The 26,092-nt window shown below is 42.7% G+C and overlaps 1 protein-coding gene across 1 annotated transcript in view; it reads left to right on the top strand.

Moving 5' to 3' along the window:
- SHANK1 (SH3 and multiple ankyrin repeat domains 1) overlaps positions 1–26,092 on the top strand; it is a 382,494-nt gene that overhangs the window by 199,397 nt on the left and 157,005 nt on the right. Inside the window, exons 3-9 of the mRNA XM_075840236.1 lie at positions 181–384; positions 2,587–2,658; positions 6,739–6,847; positions 8,517–8,668; positions 15,699–15,866; positions 19,398–19,514; positions 24,884–24,961. Of these exons, the coding sequence (XP_075696351.1) occupies positions 181–384; positions 2,587–2,658; positions 6,739–6,847; positions 8,517–8,668; positions 15,699–15,866; positions 19,398–19,514; positions 24,884–24,961 (900 nt within the window). The remainder of the gene's footprint in view (positions 1–180; positions 385–2,586; positions 2,659–6,738; positions 6,848–8,516; positions 8,669–15,698; positions 15,867–19,397; positions 19,515–24,883; positions 24,962–26,092) is intronic.

Raw genomic sequence — 26,092 nt, forward strand, 5'->3', positions numbered from 1 at the left:
CGTGTGATATAGCAGCTCAGATCCATTGAGGTCAATTGACCTGAGCTGCAATACCGCACACAACATTTGGACAGGTGTGGCGCTGTCTTTATCAGGCATGCTTATTTATCCTGGACTACTATGTTAATAGAATGTATTATTATTTTAGCTGGTGTATTATATTTTTGTTTGTTTTTACAGAAATGCCTCCGATTTAATCCAGATGCCACTATCTGGGTAGCAAAGCAGCAGATACTGTGCACCCTGAATGAGAGTCTGAAGGACGTCCTCAACTACGGACTCTTCCAACCAGCAACCAATGGAAGAGATGCCAAGTTCTTGGACGAAGAGCGTTTTCTTCGGGAATATCCGCAGTCCTTTGAGAAAGGGGTTCCATATTTGGAGGTAAATATCACAATTGTTTCGTTTTTGTTCTTTTCAGTTTGATATTGAAGCACTGAGCACATAAAAGCAAATTAGGAATATTAAATGTCAGTAGAGATTAATAGTTCTAATAAATTCAATTCAGGAATGAACTGATTAAAAAATATTTCTTGTGTTGGAAAATTTCTTACGAATGCAATTGGTGTAATTCTTCTATTATGAATGGACTAAACACTTTTCTAGCGTTACCTTGTTAGTGATCAGCAATGGAAGAAAAAGCTTTAGACAAAGATTTCCATCATCTTATTTCTACTACTGTTGGTATCGAAGCTCCTTTTGCCTTTTTTTCCCCACACTTCTTTTTTTAACCAATACAACTCCAAAAATCCTTTACGCATTTGTCTACTTTCAAAAACCATTTTATCATTTATATATAAAATTAATTTCCATAAAAACTTGAGTAATTTTGCAAATGCATTACATCACTTATCATGTACTGATCCTGAGTTACAGTCTGTATTACACTCCAAAGCTGCATTCACAATCCTGCAGGCTTCAGAGCTGAAATCTCAGCATCTTTTGCTGGTTTAATGTCTGTCTGGAAATTTGTATTCTGGGATGTGTCTTTACACCAAGCACTGTACAATAATCTGTTGTGGGTAAAACTAACGGCCCCGCTGCATTATGGAAAATAAATGAAGTCAGTTAGCGGTGGGTCTAACAAAAGCTTGTTGGGAATCTCTTCGATTTCAACTACACGGGTCATGTATTCGTTTCCTATTCATTTCTTTTTTTGGGTACTTCTTTGTTGTTTATGATATCACATTGCTATAATATATCATTGTATCGAGCTACAATAATTTTTTTTCTTATGAACTAGACACTTTACAGCTTTCCATGACATTCTTTGGCAAATTATATACACTTAAGACCAAAGAGTGGTTTAAATATGTATATTTCCTGGTATTTTGGACGTCCAAGTTGCCCCCGTGCGGCTCCCGTTTTCACGGATCCCCATAGACTTGAGTCTATCGAGGGATCCGTGAAAACGGACGAAAATAGGACATGTTCTATTTTTCAACGGACCCTTCACACGGTCCGTTGAGACAACGGCCGTGTGAACGGCCCCATTGAAATGACCGTTGTTTTAACGTCTGTCACACGGACATATACTACAATCGTCTGAATTTGGCCTTAGTCATATCAGTGCAATTGTCCAGCCCTTGACATATTTTGATAGTCTATTATTATTACTCTTTAGTCATTGTTTGCTATTGGTCTATCTATTTAAGTATATTGTTACTTTTTGACACCATATTATGGGTGTACGCTGCAGTAGGTTTATTTATATACTGTATGGACAAGGTTTTCTAGTTTGTTTTTAAATGTTTTTAATAATATTGCACCCAATAAAATTGAAATTATTATTATGATAGATGGGTGTGCGCATTTCAGTAACGTGTTTCTTGACAAACAATGCTGTTTGTATTTTTTTATGTTTGTAGCATCCCAGTATATGGTTTCTTTATTTAATAGTGTCCGTTCATTACAGCTTCACACTAATGAAAAGCTTATTGACAGTTTCCAATGGCAACCAACAGAATTGTGAATGCAGCTCTGGAGTACAATACCGGCTGTAACTCAGATTCAGTAATGCAATATATTGTTGTATAATGCAATAGATGTACAAAGTAAATTTTTATGTAGATTATATCAATATTTAACCTGTAAACTGGTGTTGAAAGGTGCACATATGATTTAAACGAGGGCTGGACAGTCACAATCACTGTAGGCTAAGATGTGATGTCATCACTTGAAAGTCGTACCAGGTCATAGTCCAATTCTTGTGTTACTTCCATCTGTAATTAGGGGTGATACAATGTGATTGCAACTCAAGGGTTATGGGATATTGTAACCCAACCCCAAAACCCCATAATATCAAGGTTGTGCCACAAATACAGCATATTTCCTCACATTTGTAAAGAATCATTGCTCCGGTTAAAACAGTCAAGGGGATGTTAGGTTTAACCGGTTATTCCAACAAAATATATTTTTGGCTGGATCGGCGATGTTTACCGCCACCGTCATGCAATTGAATTGACCTTTAGCCTCTTTTAGTGTGGTAATATTATACAGTATATGTGTTTTTAACCATAGGCCATAAAATGATGTATAGTATTGGCTGCAGTCTCATCTGTCTGTAATTATTCATATTCTTCGTAGTTCCGCTACAAGACAAGAGTTTACAAGCAGACTAACCTTGATGAAAAGCAATTGGCGAAGCTCCACACTAAGGTGAGTATTTAATAATAAGCGCCTTATATTCATACAGTCTTGTGGTGAGGTAATGAAAGGAGGAAATATAATGTGGAATTTATAACCCTTTTAATCCCACTATATGAATATCGCTTGATCGCTTCTATAATAGATGGCACTACTCCTGCATCGTATTATTGGAACCCATCGGCACCCCGCGATTAAGTTGCGTGGGCGCCGATGAGGTGAGAGAAGGAGCATCTACCCTCTGCTAAACTACTTAAGTGCCGCAGTCGGTATTGGCTGCGGCAACTAAGGGGTAAAACGCCCCTTAAAGCAGGATATCAGTTATTAGTACCAGCCGGCATCAGCTGGTGATGGCGCTGGCACTGCTATTTGGCCCGCACCATAACCAAGACACAATACAAAAGAACCTACTCACTGTAGGACTTCAATAAAATACTATCGTTTTCTTATAAAACACTTACCTGATTTTTCTAGCTTTTCATTCCTAGTCCCCTATAGATCAGGCACTTCATTGACTTCAGGTAAAATCTCTCAGGAGGAGCCAGAGGGAGGGTAGAGTGGGAGGTGAAGAAGGGAGATGTCAGGTGCTATGCATTCCTGTGAAGCCTGGGTGACTCTGTGACTAATTGATAGATCTGTAGATGCTAAAAATGGCTGTTGTAACCATCATAGCTACTGTACGTCCTAGAAAGGGCAAGAACATAACGGTCCGACATAGGTAGAAAACAAATCACACAGTGCTAGAACATCAATGAGAGATTGCAAAACAACTGAGTTGATTTTTCAAGAAAAGCTGAGCTACAAGTCTATATTCACACGTGGCAGAAGTTTTGCAAAAATTTCAGGGACTGAAAATCTCTGCCATGCCTGTAAATGGCCTTGTTCTGCAGCATGTGCATGGATTCTGAAAGCCCCTTTAGGGCTTGTCCACACACAACGGAATTATTGCAGAAAATTTCTGCAGCAATTCCGTTGAAAGTCACTGACTTTCCGCTGTGGCAAAAATGCACCATTTCCTGCGGTTTTTACGGTCGAAAATTGTGCGTATTTGCGGCGTTTTTCACAATGTTAGGAGATGGCGACATCGCCTCTGAAAAACGCAGCAATTCTGTAGACTTTCCGCTGCAGGAATTTATATACTGCGGTCCGAAATATACGCACCGCAGGTCAATTACTGCTCGGAATTTTTTGTAGCGTGTGGATGAGATTTGTTAAATCTCACCCACTATGCTGTTACTGTATTCTACTGCGTTTTTTCCGTCCGGCTGGAAAAAAACGCGGCAATTCCGCAGCGTGTGGACGAGCCCTTAGATAAAAAGGTCAGTCGCAGAAATTTCGGCAACAAATCTGCCACTTGTGAACTTACCCTAAGATTAGGCACACACTAGACGGAAACACTGTGAAGGAAAATTTCATTGAGGAAAATCCGCAACGTAATACAGTAGCAGCAGTTTGGATGAGATTTGAACAAATGTCAGCCACACACAGCGGCAACACAGCCGATAAAAAAACGTTCATAAATTGACTTGCGGTGCGGTTTTTCAAGCCGCACGATGTCAATTTATGCTGCGGAATCGTTGCTCTTCTGCCGTGGGTTTTCCCATGGGTAGATATAACCCGCAAAAAAGAACTATTAGTATTACGACTTTGGTGGTGGAAACGCTGCGATTCTGCAGCAAAACTCAAAAAGGAGTCATGTTCAGAACAGGAGCGCCGTTCAGTCCGTGGAGTAGGCTGGACTGGCACGGTGGCGGCGCTTCACAGAGAAAGACATCGGCTCTGATCTTCTAATAACTATGTAGTAGAAGTGACGTCGTCACTGTGCCGCAATTCCTGCACCATGAACCCCAAAAGCGGCAGGTTTTGCCGAAAACAAAAATTTTGGGAAATTCGGATAGAATTTGATTAGTGTAGAATCGATTCGCTCATCTCTAATTTGAAATATAACTTATAGATATAGGATTTGTGTTTTTTTTTAACATTCTTCAGTGTATTTCTTAGGTTGGAAACATGTTTCGGGGTAAACACAATCATTTAGAATGCATTGGAAGACGGCATCTTAACATTTTCCCTGGCACCCAAGTCATCTTTTCCAAGCTTGAATAGTGCAAAACACAAATAAATCACCAGGCCAAGTTGTTTAGTGGAAAATAGTGAGGATCATTTGTCACGGTGTCAGCGTCGGCAAAGATAATAAAATATCAATGATTTATGTGATGGGACTTTAAGGACTGCTTTATTACCACCCCGATGGATTTCTTCTTAATAGTGCAACAATAAGTAAGATGTAGATTGTCATAGCAGAGTAATGCGTTGTGGCGGCATTATCGTATGTACGCGGACTATACGTTTTTCCCATACCCGTGCTGCTGTATATTAATCTCCTTCCAATCACGGATAATGCTGGGATTCTGCGGTCATCAATAAATAAATATAAACCGATATGCAAAAGTCCTCCGTGAATTGCGCCATTTATTTATGTATCTTTACGGATCAATTCATGGCGTTGGGTTCTGCAATGCAGTGCTGGCTTGTTAGGTTGGGGTTACGATTCAGCTGCACTTGTAAGAATACGATATTTCTTTGCTTGATTCTCTTATTAAAGAGGTTGTATGGGATTAGAAAGAAGAATCTGCTTGTTTTTCGGGAACAGCGCCACCCTTGTCCGTGGGCTGTGTCTGGTATTGCAGTTTGTGCCCATTCAGGTGAATGGAGGAGCTGAGCTACAATACCATACATAGCCCATGAAGAAAAGTGTAGCCGCAAAAAGCAAATTTTATCATGCCGTCCTTTTATTGCAGCTTGTCAATAAATTGAGAACTAGTAGACACAATATCCGCGTCAGTTCATTGCACTGCTGGCTACAAAATTCTTGTGATTTTGTACTGGAAACATACGATGAAGTGCTAAGGATGTCATAGAGCAAGCACAATGCATTTAAAGGGTCAATATAGTCGCTTAGTCCATGGCAGGCTTATGATGTCATAGGGCAAGGACAGCGCATTCTATGTATATTATGTGAGTGTATTGTCATGTCGTAGAGCAAACACAGCACCTTCATGCATTAGGTACCACATTAGACTATCTATTGGGTTAGTCTGTGACCGGACTATGATGCCGTAGGACAAACAAAGTGCATTCCCAGGGTCTAAATATAGTGTATTTGTCTGTAACAAAACTATGATGTCATCATGAAACGCAGTACAGTCACAGGGTCAATATAGTGGCATCGCCTGTAATAGGCTTATGATGTCATAGAACAAGCAGAGTGCATCCTTTGTGGTGGGATAGTATGTATTGTTATTATGCACGCACAGTGTGTTCACAGGTTAATATAGTTGGACGGTCTGGGACAGTGCTATGATGTCATAATGCAAGTATTCACACAGTCTATGTAGCAAGTGAGCGTCTAACCTAATTGTGATGTCATAATGCAAGTATAATTAATTCATACTAGTCTGTGACTTTAATGTGATGTCACTGAGCAAGCACCGTGTATTAGCAGAGTCTAAGCAGCAGGTTATCACGTGACTGTCAATGTATTGAGCTTGTTCGATGATGTCATAGCGCAGTAGCCGCACTTACTTAAACTAGTCCATATTGCAGGTTATTGTCTTAGTGGTGACATCACAGAGTTTTCTACGTTTTCTAAGGTTTCTGGTACCTGTTAATTTTTTCAAAAGTGCAATTTAATTAACATAATATTCTGTATTGCTGATACTATATCTTACTTTGATAGGACCCAGAGGCTAATATGACATTTGTAAAACGTGCCAAATCTGGTAACGCACCAAAATTTAAAAAATGCAGGTTTCAGGTTCCCCCTTAGACAGGCAATTTCAGTAGCTCCCGGGCCCCAATGCTCCTCGGGCACCAGGGTCTGGGTCTGCTATCATTGTACCCCTACAGCTAGACCCTGGGCCTAAGAACCACATTAATTATTATATTAAGAAACATCATAAATAGCAATATCCTAATATAATGTTCTTTCCCTCAGGAGCTGCGCTCTGTTAATGGGCTGCACTTCCAGGCTGCCATATAGTCTACTGATTTGTCTGATATCGCTTTCATATATTATTTTTGTTGTTGCAGGCCGGTCTAAAAAAATTTGTGGAGTATGTACAACATGGCTCTGCTGAGAAAGTGGCCAGGTTGTTGGACAAAGGCTTGGATCCCAACTATCATGACTCTGAAAGTGGAGGTAAAATATAAAATCATACAAAAAGGACTGTTCACATATACACCTCTGACACCTGCCCACCAGGGACCCGATTTCACTGGTTCACCCCTGTCCATAGAGGCCTAGCTAGGGAGGCTACTGGGACATGTGCCCTGGGTGCTGGGTGCCAGTAAGCCACTTTGCCTTGGATCGGATATTAGGATACAGGGATGGGGGCAGGAAACGTAACCTTTGCCCCAAGTGATTGAAAGACAATTTATGGCTCCATTTGGGCCCTCCCGCTAAGAGCGGTTTCTATTTTGGTGAACTTAGCCCAGCTATGTTTTTTCATGGTCACCGGGTCATTTAAATTGGCGTCATGTAATACTAAATTTTTTCTGTCCACTAATTCCCTCAGCTGATCCCCAGAGGTTTTAGGATCTACACCAGTGGCAATCAATGGATCGCCTGAGTGGTTTCCTTTCAAGAATGAGGTGTCTTGTTGAGGCATCTCTTTTAATGGGCCTGGAAAGGGAGGATCTTACTCCTGGAAATGTTTGCATATCGTGCTATGTAGCCAGCTGGACATAAAAATGGCCATATGTTAGTCTTGAAACGGACTCATAAAGCCACGTGCACAGAATATTTTGATTTTGGTGAAACTTTATTGACAGGACTAGAAAACAAACGTACATTTCATTAGACAGTGGTGCATTGAACTTCAGAGGAAGTTCTGAGGTTTACCATATATAAATATGCATATTACATTGTGGGGAGTTTTGCTGTATTATGTTCCCTTTAATCTGCTTTATATGCATTTTAATGTGACTTCATGTAAATCTTGGGTTTTTCACACATATATCCTGCGTCTCTGGTGTCCCCGTCAGTATGTTCAATATTAACACTTATCGACCTTGTTATTTGAGCGCCGGTGTTGGGAATTGGTGGCCCCTTTTCTCACTCTTTAGTTATCGACAAGATGTGGACATCTGTATATAATTGTAGTTCCATTGGCATCCGTACTCCGGCTACTGCTTACAAATAACTGTTCAAATACCTATCCTATAGAGAATACTTCGCTTTTACTTTTATTTATACGGTCCGATAAAATTTAGATTCGCCTATATATTAGGCTCTGTTCACACTGGTGTCATAACTTACAGGATTTATGACAGATTTAAAGGATTCATTTTGATTCACTTGATGGATCCATCAAGATCTGTTAGGATGCGGTAGGCTAAATTTTTTTCTACCATATTGAGCTAGGCTCTGTTTATATTGGTGTTCAGAGCCTCTGTTTAGGTGTCCGTTGGCCATATCGGTGTTGTTGAAGGCAAGAACGTTGTAGTCTGCAGCACACAGGGGCATGACACGGGGTAATAACACACCAGAATGACAGGCATGAAGAGAGCAAGGTGGAGAGGTAGAGAGGGTATGGAAGACACTGTGCACTATGCTGGTGGGTGACCGCGTGACCAAATACAGCTCTTCAACGCTTTCAAAATGGCTGCTTATGGTTAGATATTTTTTATGTAACCATAAGCAACCATTTTGAAGACTTTAGAGAGCTGTATTTAGTCACCCAGTCATGTATTTTTTTTTTAATGTTCTGTTTGTGACTGCAGGTAGAAATTTCTGTATGTTTTTCTTTTTTTCTATTAGTAGCTCCCAGGGACATTAACAATGATTGATGCCATTTGCTCCTCTATAGAGACACCATTGACCATGGCTGCACAAATGGAAGGAACTGTGGATGTCATTAGGATGCTTTGCCTGGGAGGGGCCCACATCGATTTCCGAGCCCGGGATGGCACCACAGCTCTACACAAGGCGGTCTGCTCCCGAAACTACAATGCGCTCATGGTAAGATAATTGTCACTGTGGTCATTACATAAATTGCCTAATTTTTTTGTCAGTCAGACTCTTTGGGTATAACTTACTCTCATTCTAATCGTTTCAGTTTTATCGTGGTATAGAGGGTCCATTTTCTGCCCCCATTACAGGTCAAAATCTTCTGACGGCATTAAAGAGGACCTGTCAACTCTCCTGACATGTCTGATTTAGTAAATACTTGTTTTCCCCATTAAAAAGCAATTTTGGAGCATTTTTCTTAGAACTCTATGTTTTGCTGTTCCTCTGTTATTCCTCCTAGAAATGTATGAATAAATTGACGACTGGGAGTTACCAGTTGGAGAGTGTCCCTACACATTCTGACACTGTCCTTTCAGTGATGACAGTTCAGACTGTGTAGAGACACACCCCTTTGATTAGGGATATTGTAACACCCAGTTGTCAATTTATTCATACATTTCTAGGAGGAATAACAGAGGAATGGTACAACGAAGAGTTCAAAGAAACCATTTTCCAGAATTGTTGTTTTACAGTCAATACAAGTATTTACTAAAATAGACAAGTCAGAACAGGTGAGGGGTTCTCTTTAAATGGGTAGTCTGGTTACAATTCAATTCAATTATCCACCAAAGGGTGAAGAAGAAATTTCAAATTGCAATCAAGAAAATAACTGGATCCGTTTTTTATTTTTCCAAGTGGATATTTGTGGTAGAGAAGAAGAGACAAATAGACAGATCATATATCAAGTGGTAGACAAATCTGCTATGACACGCGGAGAAAACGGCACGGAACGCACATCTGTCCTGAGTATCCCTCTACGTCCTAGTGATTGATATACGGGATCGCGGAGGGACGTGATATTAGGAGTAATCATTAGACTTTAATGTATTTCATCCTTTCCTTTGCCTCTCCCTGTGATTTCTACATCAGAGCAATCCTATAAAGCTGCTTGCTGCCCGTATATCAAATCTATTGCAGGTACCGTATGTGTCACACTGGCCATGGAAATATCCGTAGTGCAGATGAGCAAATGTATTCAACCGTTTCCAGTTTTGACGACCGGCTGATTGATTTGTGATTTGTCTGCAAAGGGTGAATTGGTTTGACAAGTTTAAGATTTGCGTCATAGCGAATAAATGTCCGTGGTTTGTAAAATTGAATTAGCCAACATATTTTATGGGCTGGTAAATTTGTGAAATGGGCAAAGTAATAGGTCCAAATTTCTGCGCTGATTAATTTCATAACTTATCTTTACAGCGGCTGGAGCTTCATTTTTTTTTTTACGCGTAGATATAGGGGGAGATTTATTATGTGGTTTGCATCAGTTTTTGTTTAGAAAAAGTAGCAAATTTTGGCGCAAGTTTGTTTTGTGCAAAACTTTGTGACTTTTTTTCACTGTTACGCCTCTCTCGTCACTTTAAAAAAAAGTGGGTGGGGCTTAGTGGGAGAGGGCAGGGCCACAACTGCCTGTCAAATTTACTATAATATATGCCAGAAATTATAGCGGAAATCTACGCTGCTATAGATTTCAGTTTCTGGCGCATGGACAGCCCAATTTATTAATAGTGCGCCTCTGAATAAATGTGTCGCATCTTAATCCAGCGAGCTTCTGTTTAAGAATGGCATTAAAGCCCCCCTGCACACGACCGTATCGCTAATCACGGTCCGTGCTCCCATATAAAGTGTCCGTAAAAAGCAAAAAATAGGACATGTCCTTTCTTTTGCGGAGCCTTTCTACGACACGGACGCCTACGGCACGGGAAGGTGTCCGTGGGCAATAGAAATGAATGGGTCCGTAATTATGGTCCGTAATTACGGATGAATTCTACTGTTGTGTGCGTAGGGCCTAAATCTGGCCTATAGTTAAGGGGACCCTCCAGTTTGACCTAAAAATTTTACTTACCTGGTGTCTTTCATTTCAATGGTTGTGCCGCTGATCCAAGATGGCCACAGTGCTTCTCCGACTACCCGATACACGTTGTGCTTTGGTAGTCTGAGACACTCCCCCCTGCTATCTGATTGACTAGTTCTGCTCACGGAGTAGATCTAGCCAATTAGATAGCAGGGGAGAATAGCGCAGACCAGGGGCGTAGCTAAAGGCTCATGGGCCCCGATGCAAAAGTTCTTCTTGGGCCCCAACTTCTCTTCATGGCCGATAGTCCGTTTTACATCATGTGGACGGCCGGGTGTGTGTTCGCCGCTTACCTGGGGAGGAGACGGCACCAGGATGCATTATGGGAAGAAGACAAGCCGGCGGGGGCAGTGTGATGATCTGGAAAATGTTGGGTCCTGTCATTCATGTGGATGTGACATGTACCGCCGACCTAAACATTGCTGCAGACCCCCCTTCATGGCAGCGGCATTGCCTAATGGCAGTGCCCTCTTTTGGTAGCATAATGCCCCCGCCACACTGCAAACATTGTTCAGGAATGGTTTGAGGAAGAAAACAAAGGATCCTTTACAACCGGGCAAATTTTTGCCGTAACAACGAGCGCCGATCGACGAGACAACTTGTTGATCGACACTCGTTTGCTCCTTTCCCACGGAGCTATGATCAGTAATGTATGGGGACGAGCGCTGAGGAAAGGTCCGACGGAACCAGGAACGGAGCCCTGATGCAGATGTGAACGAAGCCTAAGCAGAGCAGTATTTTATACCTATAGAAAGCAGCAGACGGGGAAATATTTCCCCAACTACCTAGAGTTGAAGTGACAGCTCTGCAGAGTTGATATCTACAGATGTATGTTGTCCATATACATGAATATAGAGTGTCCTAGCTACAGAGGATGTAGTAATAGCACAGCGTGGCCTCTGCTACATATGAGAAGAGGCACCATCTGCAGAACATGATAAATAATAGTAATAATAATTCAACAATAATGTAAAAAACAACAAAAACACATAAAATATCAGCCGCCTGGTTGCACATACTGACAGTGACATCTGCGCTCATCTTGCCAGTGCACATTGGTATTTGCTACCCGTTGGGCATCGAGGTTACTTATATATACAGCAGAATACATGAGTAATATGCAGAATTAATTTGGATATTTTTTTACAGGCACTAACACCCCCCCCCCCCCCTTGCTGTATTTAGTTATGAACCCTCTGTAGTCCACATGTCACAGCGTTTCTTGGATGACCCCTCCTGGCATCACATTTCGGATTGCAGCCCAGTTCTGCTCATCATTACCACAGGGGTTAATAGCTTTGGGGGGGGAGGGGATCTGCTTCCATGGTAACATTTAAGTCATATGAAGATCTCCTATTTTCCGGCGCAATGTTATAACACAATATATATATAAAGTTGTTCAATTAACAGACAATAGCGCAAGACAAAGTGTGGCGTGGATTTGTATCCCCTCCCTCAAACAATAACTAGTTGTCATGGAAGCGAATGAGCGTGAATCATATTGAGGTCGATAGTAGCGGAGCTCTGGTACCCCACTGCGCCACACGAGGGGCTATAATCTTCTGAGAGAGATGCAGTTCAATATGGTCCATTTTTTTTATGCACATAGATGCAGCAGAGCTGAGTTGACCATATGTAGCAGAGCTGAGTTGACCACATGTAGCAGAGCTGAGTTTGCCATATGTAGCAGTCCTGAGTTTTTAATTTGGCACAACTCATTGTGATTTTTTTAAATTCTATTATGTAAGTTTTACATAGACCTGAAGGCAAAACCTTCTAGTTTAACTCTTAACGAGGGCGTATACGTGCCTTTTTTGTAGCAAAATAATAATATTTTACATCCTCTTAGCATGTAGCAGTTTTTGAGAAACCCCTTTTAGGTGCATAGAAACATTATCAAAGGGCCACTCTGTCTAACACTGCTATAGGGAACTCTGCCTGACACTGTTGTAGGGCACTCTGGTTGAAACAGTTATGGGGGTACTCTGGCTGACACTGTTATGGGGTACTCTGGCTGACACTGTTATGGGGCACTCTGTCTTACACTGTTATAGGGCACTCTGGATGACGATTATGGGGGTACTCTGGATGACACTGTTATGGGGGCACTCTGTCTTACACTGTTATAGGGGCACTCTGTCTGACATTGTTATGGGGCACTCTGACACAGTTATGGGGGTACTCTGACTAACACTGTTATGGGGCACTCTGCATTACACTGTTATGGGCTCACTCTGTCTGACATTGTTATGGGGCACTCTGTTTGACATTGTTATGGGGCACTCTGACACAGTTATGGGGGCACTCTTACTGACACTTTTATGGGGCACTCTGGCTGACACTGTTATGGGGCAGTATGGCTGACACTGTTATAGTGCATTCTGGCTATCACTGTTATGGGGCACTCTGGTTGTCACTGTTATGGGGCACTCTGGTTGTCACTGTTATGGGGCACTCTGGCTGACGCTGTTATGGGGCAGTATGGCTGACACTGTTATAGTGCATTCTGGCGGTCACTGTTATGTTTGCCCCAAAACAGTGTTAGTCAGAGTACTTCCATAACAGTGTCAACCAGAGTGGCTAACACTATAATGGCAGCACTCTGACTAACAGAGGCGTAACTTGAAGTTCTTGGAATCCAATGCAAAATCTGTAACGGCCCCCTACTGACATGTTCCATTTATAACATTGGTGTCTTCTTGGGCACTCCTATAGGCACTTTTTTCCCCATGCTGGCTGTTATTGTTATGGGGGAACTCTGGCTCTGCTATTGGGTCATTCTGGCTGCATGTATTATGTGGGCACTTATTTGGCATCATGTAGATCCCATAGTTTAAAGTTCACTTGTCCCATTACAGGCGCAAATGCACAAGCAATACAACCCCAAACAATTGTAATACCCGTATGATCTCTGCTACATCTGCTTACATTGGTTTTAAAGAGACTCTGTCGCTAGTTTAGTAATGCCCTATCTCCTAGCTAATCTAATAGGCGCTGTCACACTAATAATACTAGTGAAAATTGTGTCCCAAAACGTTTATTATTTTAAAAGTTATGAGCTTTTTCGAAACATGCAAATGAGGTTATACTAGCCAAAGGGGCGGTAATGCTGCTCTTTCTCTGTGGGCTGTGTTTGTTTTGTCTGTATGACGCTGGATGGGACCGTTGATGCAGGGTTGAAGGAGCCATAGCCAGAAGTGTAAACACAGCGTGATCTCACGATTGAAGCTGAAATCACGCTGTGCGGGGAGCTGATTCGTCAGCGTCATACAGACAACACAAACACCGCCCACAGAGGAAGAGGAGCGTTACCGCCCCTTTGGCTAGTATGACCTAATTTGCATATATAGAAAAAAGCTCATAACTTTTAAAATAATAAACGTTTTGGGACACAATTTTCACTATCATTATCAGTGTGACAGCGCCTATCAGATTAGCTAGGAGATAGGGCATTACTAAACTAGTGACAGATCAACTTTAACCCGCGCACAGCTGGACTGCAATACTGGATTTCCCTATTGAAATAATTCATGGTCCTAGTCTAGGTCCAGGGTCCTGTTACAGATATTGCATTAGGGCCCAGGAGCTTACACCTCTGCTTGTAATTCTGTATACACTGCTTCCTATAGAGCTCAGCTTCAGCTTGTGTAAGCAGCGTTGGCTTTGCTTTCCTCTATCAATAAGTAATATGACGCTAGCGGGCCTGTGAACGATAAATAATATATGACGTGAGTCACCACTGCAAGTTTGTCATGTAGATATACATTATATGCAGATGTTAATAAGGCTATACCCCCCCTCATTATTATTATTCTCATGTGATTTAACTTCTCAGATCACTGACTTCTAATACTGTAATACGTCATAGAACAGATTGACATGGGATGATAGGAGTTGTGGTGCGTAATAATAATTTATGCAAAGTAAAAATCGTAATAACAGAAACCCCCCGACGCATTGCTGGACAACTGATACCACCGGCTCCTGACCGACGGGCCCCATTGAATGGTAGTAGGGTCCATCGGGTTCTGTCATGGTGTCCATCATTTTGAACAAAGGAATAGCGCTATTCTTCCTGTTAAATCTGATGGGATCTGCAATGTAGCCTCGGACACTGATGTGAACAGAGCCAAACTGTAAGCTGCTGAAATCTTTAGTCCGCACCAAAGGGGTTTATAAAGTGGTGTACATAGAGAAGATGCCCCATGATATAAATCAAAATAGGCCTCCCATTAGGCCCTGTTCACACAGAGGTTTTTTGCGGGCAGATTTTGACCTGCCTGCAATTTTTGCTGCGATTTTCGCTGCGTTTTTTTCGCCCGCACCCATTTGGCCCGGTGGGCAATAAACTCTGCGAAAAACACTTTCTCTCCCTCCCATTGATTTGAGGCTTAACCGCAGCAAGAAAGAGCAAGCCCCTCTTTTTTACGTCCAGCTGCTAAAGGCCGGCGCACAAGAAGAATGCCTCTACCTCCCATTGAAATCAATGGGAGGTGGTTTGGGTCATTTTTTTGCACTGATTCCGACGCGGTTTCCGCATCAAAATCAGCGTAAAAAAACTCAGTGTGAACTTGGCCTTATGGTGCCAAGTTTTGCCACTTAGGACAGAAGGGCCTGGTGTTTTCCCCTCCATTTCCATGACCCTTGGACAATTCCCCTACCCCTTGTTTGCTAACAACGCAGCTCCTCTGGAGAGACGAGTCCTGCACCGGTTCTTAATACCCAATAGCAAAGGTGATGGCACCAACAAGGGCCGGGCCTCCTTTCTCCATGGGCCCTGTGGAAGTTGAATGTGGTTTACTAACACCCTTGGGTTCAGTCACATTACCAAGTACCACTGCCCCTATTCTTTGCTTGCTACACTATTATATTTAAGTAGATGTGTGGCCGACCTGTGGCAACTCTTTGGCATTATCTATAGCATTTTCCTCCATTAACTTCAGCAGGAAAAGGCAGCATATAAAAAACGTATGAAAAAACACTGATTACACTTTTTATATGTGGTACTGCAATGGGGTTTCCCATAGGGGCTCATCACGGTACCAAGTGTGAACGAGGCTTTAATTAAAAGTTGGCATTAATCATCTACTCTAATTCTTAATCTAATGTTCTATTTATCATCTTTTACAGACACTTTTGGATCTCGGCGGTTCTCCAAATTACAAAGATCGTCGAGGTCTAACTCCTCTGTACCATACCGCCATGGTGGGTGGAGATCCCAGGTGCTGCGAGTTACTGCTCTATAACAGAGCGTACATTGGCACAGTGGATGAAAACGGCTGGCAAGAAGTTCACCAGGTAATAAGAACCAGATACTCTTCAACACACAAGGAAACAAAGTGGCATGACGGTGCACAATTGCAACATCAGGATTTATATTTGATGATTGGTGAGAAATTTAGCTGGGAAATTTACTGTGATTGGTCCCCTAGGATGACCCTCTGTGTTGATGAACTAAAAAAGTGGAGTGTAGTGACCCATAGCCCCCCCATAGTGGTCATTTTAGCTATTGCAGAAATAGATGATTAACTAAAATGGCAAAAAGTTCAAGTCTATAAATTTCCCTCAAAATATAAATTCCTAAAAATATATAAATCCTTGAGTCCTCCTCTGAAAAATATTGTTCAGATGTTTCTTAGATATATCTGTTTCTAGGAAAGTTGGGTGACAAGCAACATGGCTGCCATTATAGCAGAGGTCTTATCACCCAGCAGTCCAGAATAACGACTCCTGTAGGAACAGTAATGGAGGTCATAATGACTGTCACCCAGCTTTCTCAGATACTGATATAAACTAAGAAACAGATTAATATACAGTACGTTTTAACGGCTTGGTAGAAGGTGATGACTCAAGACGTTTTATGTCCTTTGACAAATAAATGAAAATGCTATTGAGATGTATTTAGTTATCTTTGTTTTTGGGAAAGCTGGGGGACAATCAATAAAGCCACCATTATAGCTCCCAAACATCTTTTAACCCAGATTTCCCAAAATCCTGAATGGAAAATCTGTCAAATTTAGAGAGATGAGTAATTTATCACATCAGAGTTGTCATTCAGCAATCTAGGAAAGATGACTATCAACGCCTGAAGGAGATGTAATGGGGTCGGAGTCGTCTTTTGTCAAGCTGGTGAAAATGCTGCTTCTAGGTTATACACAGTCGAGTCACATTATTATGACCACCTCCTACTTTAGACGTCAGCAGCGCGTAGCCCATGAAGGAAGTGATGTGTGGTGGGCAGGCTTGGTGGGTATATAAGGTGTGGGATCGGCTGTCTGATCACATATCACTCGTTGTTCTCATGGGTAAAAGGGGCGATTTCTCAGAGTTGCAAATAGGGCTGATTATTGGCTTTCGGGCCCGGGGTGACGGCATTTCTCACACAGCGCAGTGTGTGACCTGTTCGCGTGCTGCTGTGGTGAAAGTGTATATCGTGAGAGGACATATGGCACCATTGGGAATAACCGAAGTGGAAACTGTGGAGCACCACGTGCTATTGATGTGAGGTGAACGTCGGCTACGAAGGTGCGCGACGACTGAACGACCCGCTACAGTGGAGCAGCTCACCGTGAAAATCAACCAGGGGGCTACCAGACATGTGTCTAAAACAACAGTTCAGCGAACCCGACTGCGTATGGGGCTCCGAAGCAGACGGTGGTCACTGCTCCTATGCTAAATAAAGGTGCATCGGAAAAAAGGCTTCAATTTGCACAGCGGTATCGGAATTGGACCACCGATGATTGGCAAAGGGTTGTCTTCTCCGATGAGTCACGTTTTCTGCTTCATCGCACGGATGGACGTTGGCGTGTCAGGCGAGAAATATCAGAGAACAAACACCCGGCAACCATTGCTGGAAGAACACAAGCCGGCGGCGGCAGCGCTATGGTCTGGGGTATTTTTTCATGGCATTCTCTGGGCCACTCACCCATGTGGAAGGTTCTGAACAGATTTGGGTATGAATCCATCGCTGCAGATCACGTCCCCCCATACATGCTGATTGTCTTCCCTGGGGCAGACGGAATCTTCCAGCAGGACAACACGACATGTCACACGGCTAGAAATGTCCGACAGTGGTTGGAAGAGCCCGACCAAGACTTCCAAGTACTTCCCCGGCCCCCTAATTCACCAGACTTGAACCTAATTGAGCATCTGTTGGACCTCGATCGTCTTGTTCGCTCTATAAATCTTCCCCCACGCACCCTCCAGCAAATGTGGGGTGCACTGCAGTCAGCGAAGCGCCAGATACCGGAGACCACCGATCAGCACCTTATTGAGTCACTCCCCGCCCGTCTAGCGCTGTCAGTGCTGCACATGGTGGTTGCTCTGGATATTAGATGGTGGTCATAATAATGGGACTCGACTGTGTATATATATTTACAGGAAAGCTGGGTGACAACCAATATGGCTGCAATTACAGCTCTGGCAGGACGGGTCATTCTGCTTTTCCAAAGTCTTAAATCTGTCTACTGTAACGAGATGGGAATAGTCTCACAGATTTATCATTCAGGAATCTGGGAAAGCTGGATAAGAACCCCTGTAGAAACTGCAAAGGGGGCTATTATATTAAATGAAAGGCTAGGTACAGCCTTTGAAAGGGATTTTTTTTCTTTTCATAAAAAGCTCAATCAGTCTGTTTAGTGAAACTTTACAATTAGTTTTTATTAAAAATTCTTGCTATCTGTTTTAAAAAAGTAAAGAGAATTTTTAATAAAAAATTGTAAAGTTTCAATAACAGACTGATTGACCTTTTTATGAAAAGCTCTAACCCCCACCGTTTCTGAGATATTGGTTCCGTTAATTTTGGCGCCCGACATGCAAACATGGCCTTTGACTGACAAGTGGGCGGTTAACACCGCTCACTTGCCAGTGGGAGTTAAAGGGTAACTAAACATTTGACAAACTTCTGACATGTCATAGTGACATGTCAGAAGTTTTGATTGGTGGGGGTCCGAGCACTGAGACCCCCACCGATCACTCAAACGAAGCGGCAGAAGTGCTCATGTGCACGCTCAGCCGCTTCGTGTCTGTTCAGCTCCTTCCGGAAATCAATGTATCGGAGTACGGGCTAAAATAGAAAGTCCATGAGCCCGTATATAGATACATTTAGATACATTTATTTCCGGAGAAAGCCGAACAGCCACGAAGCGGCTGAGCGATCACACGAGCGCTTCTGCCGCTTCGTTTTAGTGATCGGTGGGAGTCTCAGTGCTCGGTCCCCCACCAATCAAAACTTCTGACATGTCACTTTTACAAATCAGAAGTTTGTCAAGCGTTTAGTTACCCTTTAACCTTGCCACTCTGACGCCACCCAATCAGAAAAGACAGCATCAGAGTCACTGCGGCCCATGCTGATCATCAGGGGCATAGCTATAGGGGGTATAGCGGTACCAGTCGCACCCGGGCCCTAGTGCCTAAGGGGGCCCAAAAACCCCATTGCCACATAAGAAGACACCTTGATTTTGCATGGCACATGGCTGGTGGGGGGGCGACCCCAATTACAGATCTTGCATTGGGACCGAGAAGCTTCAAGTGACGCCTCTGCTGAAGATCGTAGGCGCGATATGAGGCGCCAAAACTAACGGCACCAATATCTCAGGAACAGTGGGGGCTAGACAAAAAAAAAAGGGGCAGAATCTGTTTGGGACTGGCAGTCGAACTGAGATGTCAGCTGCGTTTTTTTGGGCAGGCGACAGGTCCTCTTTAAGCGGAGTTGCCCGTTTCTCGGATTACTTAACCATGTGTGACCCGGCATTGTGCCGTGATGACTGCTGTGTTTCCATACTCTACATTTATCATAATGAATGCTGATGTGTTTTCTCCCTTGCCCAGGCCTGCCAGCATGGTCACTCACAACACCTCGAGCATCTTCTCTTCTACGGCGCTGACCCCGCTGCTCAGAACGCTTCCGGCAACACCGCTCTGCATATCTGTGCCCTGTACAACAAGGTCGGTGCTCCCGGGTAGTCTCATTCTGCCATATTCCCGTTACACCACTCCATCAGATGTGCGGCATCGCCCCCGGTGTCATTATCTTTCCCCCGTCGCCTCTTTTATCTTCTTTATTTCTGTCCATGCACTCGGTGACAGTTCTGTAAATAGTTTTCATGTCTTCCTTGAAGCAGCTGTGTCCAATATATACAGAATAATTGCCTGATGTGGGCAGCTTGTAACCCTGACTACAGCTGTCTGTCACGTTACCGTCACTGAGGAGAAGGCGTTGTATGTCATGCTGATATTTAGGTCTTTGCACTCGGGTCTGGTAGAATAGCCGCGTTACACGTCCCCGCCTACAATGCGGCTCCGTCAATCATCAATTCATCCCTTACTTCCATTAGAATTGCGCACGGTATTTATATATATACCTTAGTTAAGTACGAGGTTGTACGGAGGCAGGCGGAGACCCTCTAGGTCCGTACTACATAGACATAGGCACTCCATGGGGCAACGTTTGATGCCTCCGTATGGCACCGCATTGTGGAGGTAGTCTCCGCTAGGGGATTATATCTCCATGATACGGCATCCGATGAAACATGTCACCATTTTTTTTTCCATCTGAAATCAGAGGTATACGGAAGTACAGTAGTAAAGCTCTATGGGTGCCATATAACGCCTCTGTACGCCAGCTACAATACGGCCGTGTCCGTAAAGAGGACCTTTCGCCTCTCCTGACATGTCTGATTTAGTCAATAATTGTGTTCCTCATGAAATAACAATTCCGTAACATCTTTTCTTAGAACTCTGCAATGTGTTGTTCCTCTGTTATTCCTCCGAGAAATGTATGAATAAATTGACAACTGGGTGTTACCAGTTGGGGGTGTGTCCTTACACAGACTGACAACGTCCAATCAGTGCTGACAGTGTTACACATCTTTTTGACAAGGGGAATGATAACGCCCAGCTGTCAATTTAATGACACATTTCCAGGAGGAATGACAGAGGAATGGCACAATGTAGAGTACGGAGAAAAAATATTTCATGGGGAATACAAGTATTTACTAAAATAGGTATGTCAGGAGAGGTGACGGGTTTTCTTTAATGCACATTGAGCGATACGTGATACGTTTTCATGTTTGTGATTCTTTTGGTGAATTAAAATCGCTTCAGCTGCTTCGTTCTAGCGATTGGTGGGGGTCTCAGTGCTCGGACCCCCACCAATCCAAACTTCTGACATGTCACTATGAGATGTCAGAAGTTTATCAAACGTTTAGCTACACTTTAATAGTAAAAATGTCCAATATGTCGGGAGCCATGTGGTTTAAAGGGGATTTCCACTTTTTTTTTTAACAAGGCGATTACAAGGTGTCCTGCTGCTAGAACCCCATCAGTCAGCTGTAATCTTTGGGGAACCTGGAAGTAAGTGTTAAATTTCCCTGCAGCGCCACCAGAGGGGAAATTAAGCATTTACACAGCTGCCACTGAAATGAATAGGCTGTCCATGTAATGTACACCATGCTGGGTCCTCCAGAGAGAAAGGTGGTCTTTGTATAATAAATAAGGATCCAGAATAGGAGACCCCGCCTCTATTAACTCAAAATTCATTTAATTTGTTATTCCATTTGTTCCACCACATTATCCTGTACTTTTTTGGCCCTAAATTAAATGTACAGCTTCAAAAGAAATTAGTTGAAATGGTTAATAAAAAAATGATGTCGTTTTCTGCCATAATTCTTATTAGTCTATGGCCAGATATAAATATTCCAAAGATCTGATGTCACTATGATGACACTGATAAGATAAATACTGACGCAGCCCCCCCCCCACAGATATACACATACATACATACATACATACACACATACATACATACATACACACACACACACACACACACACACACACACACACACACACACACACACACACACATACATACACACATACATACATACATACATACATACATACACACACACACACATACATACACACACACACATACATACATACATACATACATACATACATACATACATACATACATACATACATACACACACACATACATACATACACACATACATACATACATACATACATACATACACACATACATACATACATACATACATACACACATACATACATACATACATACATACACACACACATACATACATACACATACATACATATACATACATACATACATACACACACACATACATACATACATATATACACACACACATACATACATACATACATACATACATACATACATACATGCACTCACATATACACTCAATAAAACAACTATATCAATGCAAAATAGATTCATTGAAACGGACTGATTCACAGCGCCCTCTGCTGGCCATAATAAATATTGCGGTGATTAGTGATCAGCTTCCTTTTCATATGTTTCCTGCACATTAAATCCACATTATTTTATGATAACCGCGTATTAACACTTAGGATATTGAATGCAATTATCTTCTACTAAATTATAGTATGTTGCCTCTTTCTAGGTGTAATTGTCAGTATTTCTTATAGAATGTGTAGGGCTGCATACCGCCTGTCATTCTATTCTGTATGCTGTTTGCACTATTTTGCTGACTACTTTTGCCTGTCTGCACAGGGCTGCCACCGTTACATTGCAGACAAGATGAAGTTAAAGGGGTTGTCCAGTTTGGGGGCTGTTTTATACACGAATGACCTATCCACAGTATATGATTGGTGGGGGTCCGACACCAGGTTCATCTGTTCCAGCTACCGAAAGCTATGCAGGGGTCATTGCGGATTCAGATGGCTCCGTACAGATTATAGCGGCCGTGCTGGGTTACTGCAGCTCTGCTTATATTCAACTGAATAGTAGCAGAACTGCAATACTTAAAGGGGTATTCCGGTTACTTGTTACCCCCGATCTGTAGGGTAAGGGGTAACTTTGGTGGGTGGATGACAGCTCGGACCCCCACCGTTTACGAGAACGGGGACACCGAACCCCTTGTTTGGACTGAGTGGCAGGTCGCTCATGTGCACTGCCGCTCCATTCATTCTCTATGGGAGCGGCGGAGATAGCCGAGTGCAGTGTTCGGCTTTTTCCGTCGCTGCCATAGAGAATGAATATAGCAGCAGTGTGCATGAGCGACCTGCCACTCGGTTGAAGCGAGGGGTTCGGGACCCCTGTTTTTGTAAGCCGTGCGGATCTGAGCTATCGGACACCCACAGATCAGCAAGTTACCCCATACCCTACGAATAGGGGGTAACTTGTAACCGGAATACCACTTTAAGCAGGGCCGCCATATAGTAGTCAGAGCTTTCTGTGTCTGGCACCGACCCTGCATAGCTATTTGAGCTGGAGGCAGCTGATCAGTGTGGGGTCCGGTTGTCAGACCCCCACCAATCACTTGCTGATAGGTCTTCAGTATAAAAACAGCCCCCAAACTGGACAGCCCCTTTAAGTATCTATAATAGAATGGTAATAATCCCTCAAATATGCTGCAGCACTAATGATGGGGACAACCAAGTGTTTTCCATAACAGTTTGGATCCTACAATTTGCCTGGCACGACTGTACAGATATTACGGGGTGCCCGGCATTTTATTAACATTAAGGTGTAACTGCATCTATGGCATTGGCACTACCAGGTGGTTGGTATATAAGGCCATTGCTATAGTGTCACTCCTCCTGGCACAAATGTGGCACTACTGTAGAAATAATAGCTTAAATATACTTAATCTTGCACCAAATATTTGGACATGGTCTTATAAGAGATTGATGAGTATTAACAATTGCCATGGCTGATGCCGTTGCCACCAAAGGAAAGCATTTCTTTTTTTTATAGAATTTGTTGGGGACCCCTAATTGGTTATATAGGCCCTGATACATAAAACAAAGAATTGAAGGAGGGTGTACTTTCTTTTTTCAAGTAACTGGATAAATTGTAATACAATTCCTGTTTTGCTGCCCCTCCCCCACTATAATAGAAATATTCTGATTCTGAATAATGGCTCCAATAAATGTGTTGGTAGCTAGATACACAAAATGTAGACAACATATTACAACGGTCTTGGCATTCCCGGCACAGCCTTGTGTCCCCGAGCTGAAGAGCTCCCATTGATACCGTAGTACTATCACCCTATCATTAGTTAACTTGGCACTGTATACGTGCCCACGGAAAAGTTCAGTGCTTGACATGAAGTTGACGAGTCCCAGCTTCCTGCCATACAATGAACACCTGGTTACTTTGAGAGTTCAGAAAAGAAGCAGCTTGATTAGGAGAAATGTTATGTGCAAGGTAAGTAAAGAGTAAAGGCATTTGGGGAGGGGTTGCCCTGAACTGGTTCGGATTCTTTTCGACCAAAAGACAATTACAGGGTAAAGATATAAGTTCAAGGGTCGTAAGACATTTAAAAAAAAGGAATCTTTTTTTTTTTTCTTCCAGAACAGCGCCACCCTTGTCTATAGGCTGTATCTGGTATTGCAGCTCAGGCCCATTCAAGTGAATGAGTTTCTGAGAAGTCAATTCAATAGTGACAACCAATATGGCGTCACTTCCAGTTGTCACGTTTGCAAAATTTGCTGCCGCAACTGTATATATAATTTTTGCACAATTTGCCAACGCTCGCTACTGCTCTAATCCTGATTTATTAATATATGGCCATTTTCTAAGTTTTGGGTGGAAATCCTCTTTAACAGGGTTGTACCCTTCTTTTTTTTTTTACTTTTATAACCTGTCAAGGGCAAATGGGACACCCACCCTTACAGAGAACAAGGGCCTCTAAGACCTCGATCTCTCCCATGGGCTGCCCCTCTCCATGAAAATTAATGGTAACAGGAAAAGAAGAGAGCGCCCACATCTGGCTGTTTCAGGCATTACCATTCATTCCTATGAAGACTGGCTGCGTTGGTGCGACCATCTCTCCTGACGAGCGTGGGGACTGACACTGCCCTCATGCCTTGGTTGGCGTTGCGTTTAGTGTGTGTACGGCCGTCCCTTATCCTGGACCACAGCGTATATGAATCTGGTGTTACAGTATACACAAACACAAAAGCTGGTCATGAATGGATATATGCAAAAGTGTGCGCACCCTCCCAGTCTCCATAGTCAGCTATAAATTGTGTTAGGGGTGCACAAACTTTTGCAGTATTCTTAGCCCTCATTACCAGACCACTGATAGATGTGCAGGCTGCAGCTTTTCCACTCCATTTATTCTACATTTTTATTAAATTTTTTAAATTTAATTCCCCTTCGTCTTGTTATGAGAGGCCGCATTATCATGTTTGCACCTGTACAGAGCCATAAAACTGATCATGGTTCACCCCGCCGTTCCTTAAAAACACTCAATTACTTGTCACTCTTTTTCACTGACCCGCAGGAGAGCTGTGCTCGAGTTTTGCTGTACCGAGGGTCGAGGAAAGATATAAAGAATCACAATGGACAGACCCCTTTCCAGGTTTGGACGTCACATCTCTAATATTACTGTTACCTAATTCATGGAAGATCTCTTACTATGTATATGATAGATATTTTCGGTGTTTTTCTCCTTTCTTAATATTATAATAAGTGGATAAGTGTGTTTTCGTGTAGGGGTTAATGAGGCTTTAAGAATTAAGATGCAATAACAGCAAACACAGAGCAGATAGTGGAAATTAGATTCACATACATGACCTGTAAAATCTCAATTTCCACATAGTTAAACACTCAAACTTCCCCCAATTGGCTTAAATATTAGACCACCTCCGAGATAAGGCTTCTTAGTCTTATAAGTGCTATACAGTAGACTGCCTTCTCATGCTGCACAGACTTGTTTTACGTACTGGCCACAGAAAGCATAAGGGTGGGGACATTGTGTAGCAAAGGAGATAGGCCTTGATGGGAGATACATCAGTAAGTTGGAGGACCAGGCCCTAGTTTATTTTACACTTGACTCTAAAAAGTCAAGTAGCGCTTCAGTTATTTTCGATATGTACTTCTTCCCATGTCACACTCATTGAGGTCCGGCAGTGGTGTAAAGAGAGGTGTTTGGTGGAGTCTTGACATTGTAGAGCTATTATAGATGTCCTTATGTCTGTGACATGGACGGGACACGGTGGTCTCTGATAAAAAAAATATCAGCTCTAAAGTGACAAACATTATCTTGCCAAAAGTACGTGGACACTTGACCATCACACCTATAGGAGCTTGGTGGATATCCCATAAGAAAACTGCGGCGGTTAATATGGAGTTGGTCCCCCTTTGCAGCTAAAACATCTTCCACTCGTCTGGGGGCTTTCTACAAGATTTTGGAGTGTCTGTGGGAATTTTCACCCATTCAACCAAAAGAGCATTTGTGAGGTCAGACGCTGATGTTGGAGGAGAGGGCCTGGCTCGCAAACTCCATTCTAGTTCATCCCAAAGGTGTTGGATGGGGTTGAGGTAAGGGCTCTGTGTGGCCAGTCAAGTTCTTCCACACCAAACTCCCCCCACCATGTCTTTATGGACCATGCTTTGTGTACTGGGGCAGAGTCATGCTGGAACAGGAAAAGGCATTCTAGAAAACTGCTGCCACAATGTTGGAGGTATACAAATGTCTAAAAAAATGTCA

This window comes from Rhinoderma darwinii, chromosome 10 (assembly GCF_050947455.1).
Source record: "Rhinoderma darwinii isolate aRhiDar2 chromosome 10, aRhiDar2.hap1, whole genome shotgun sequence".
NCBI lineage: Eukaryota > Metazoa > Chordata > Amphibia > Anura > Rhinodermatidae > Rhinoderma > Rhinoderma darwinii.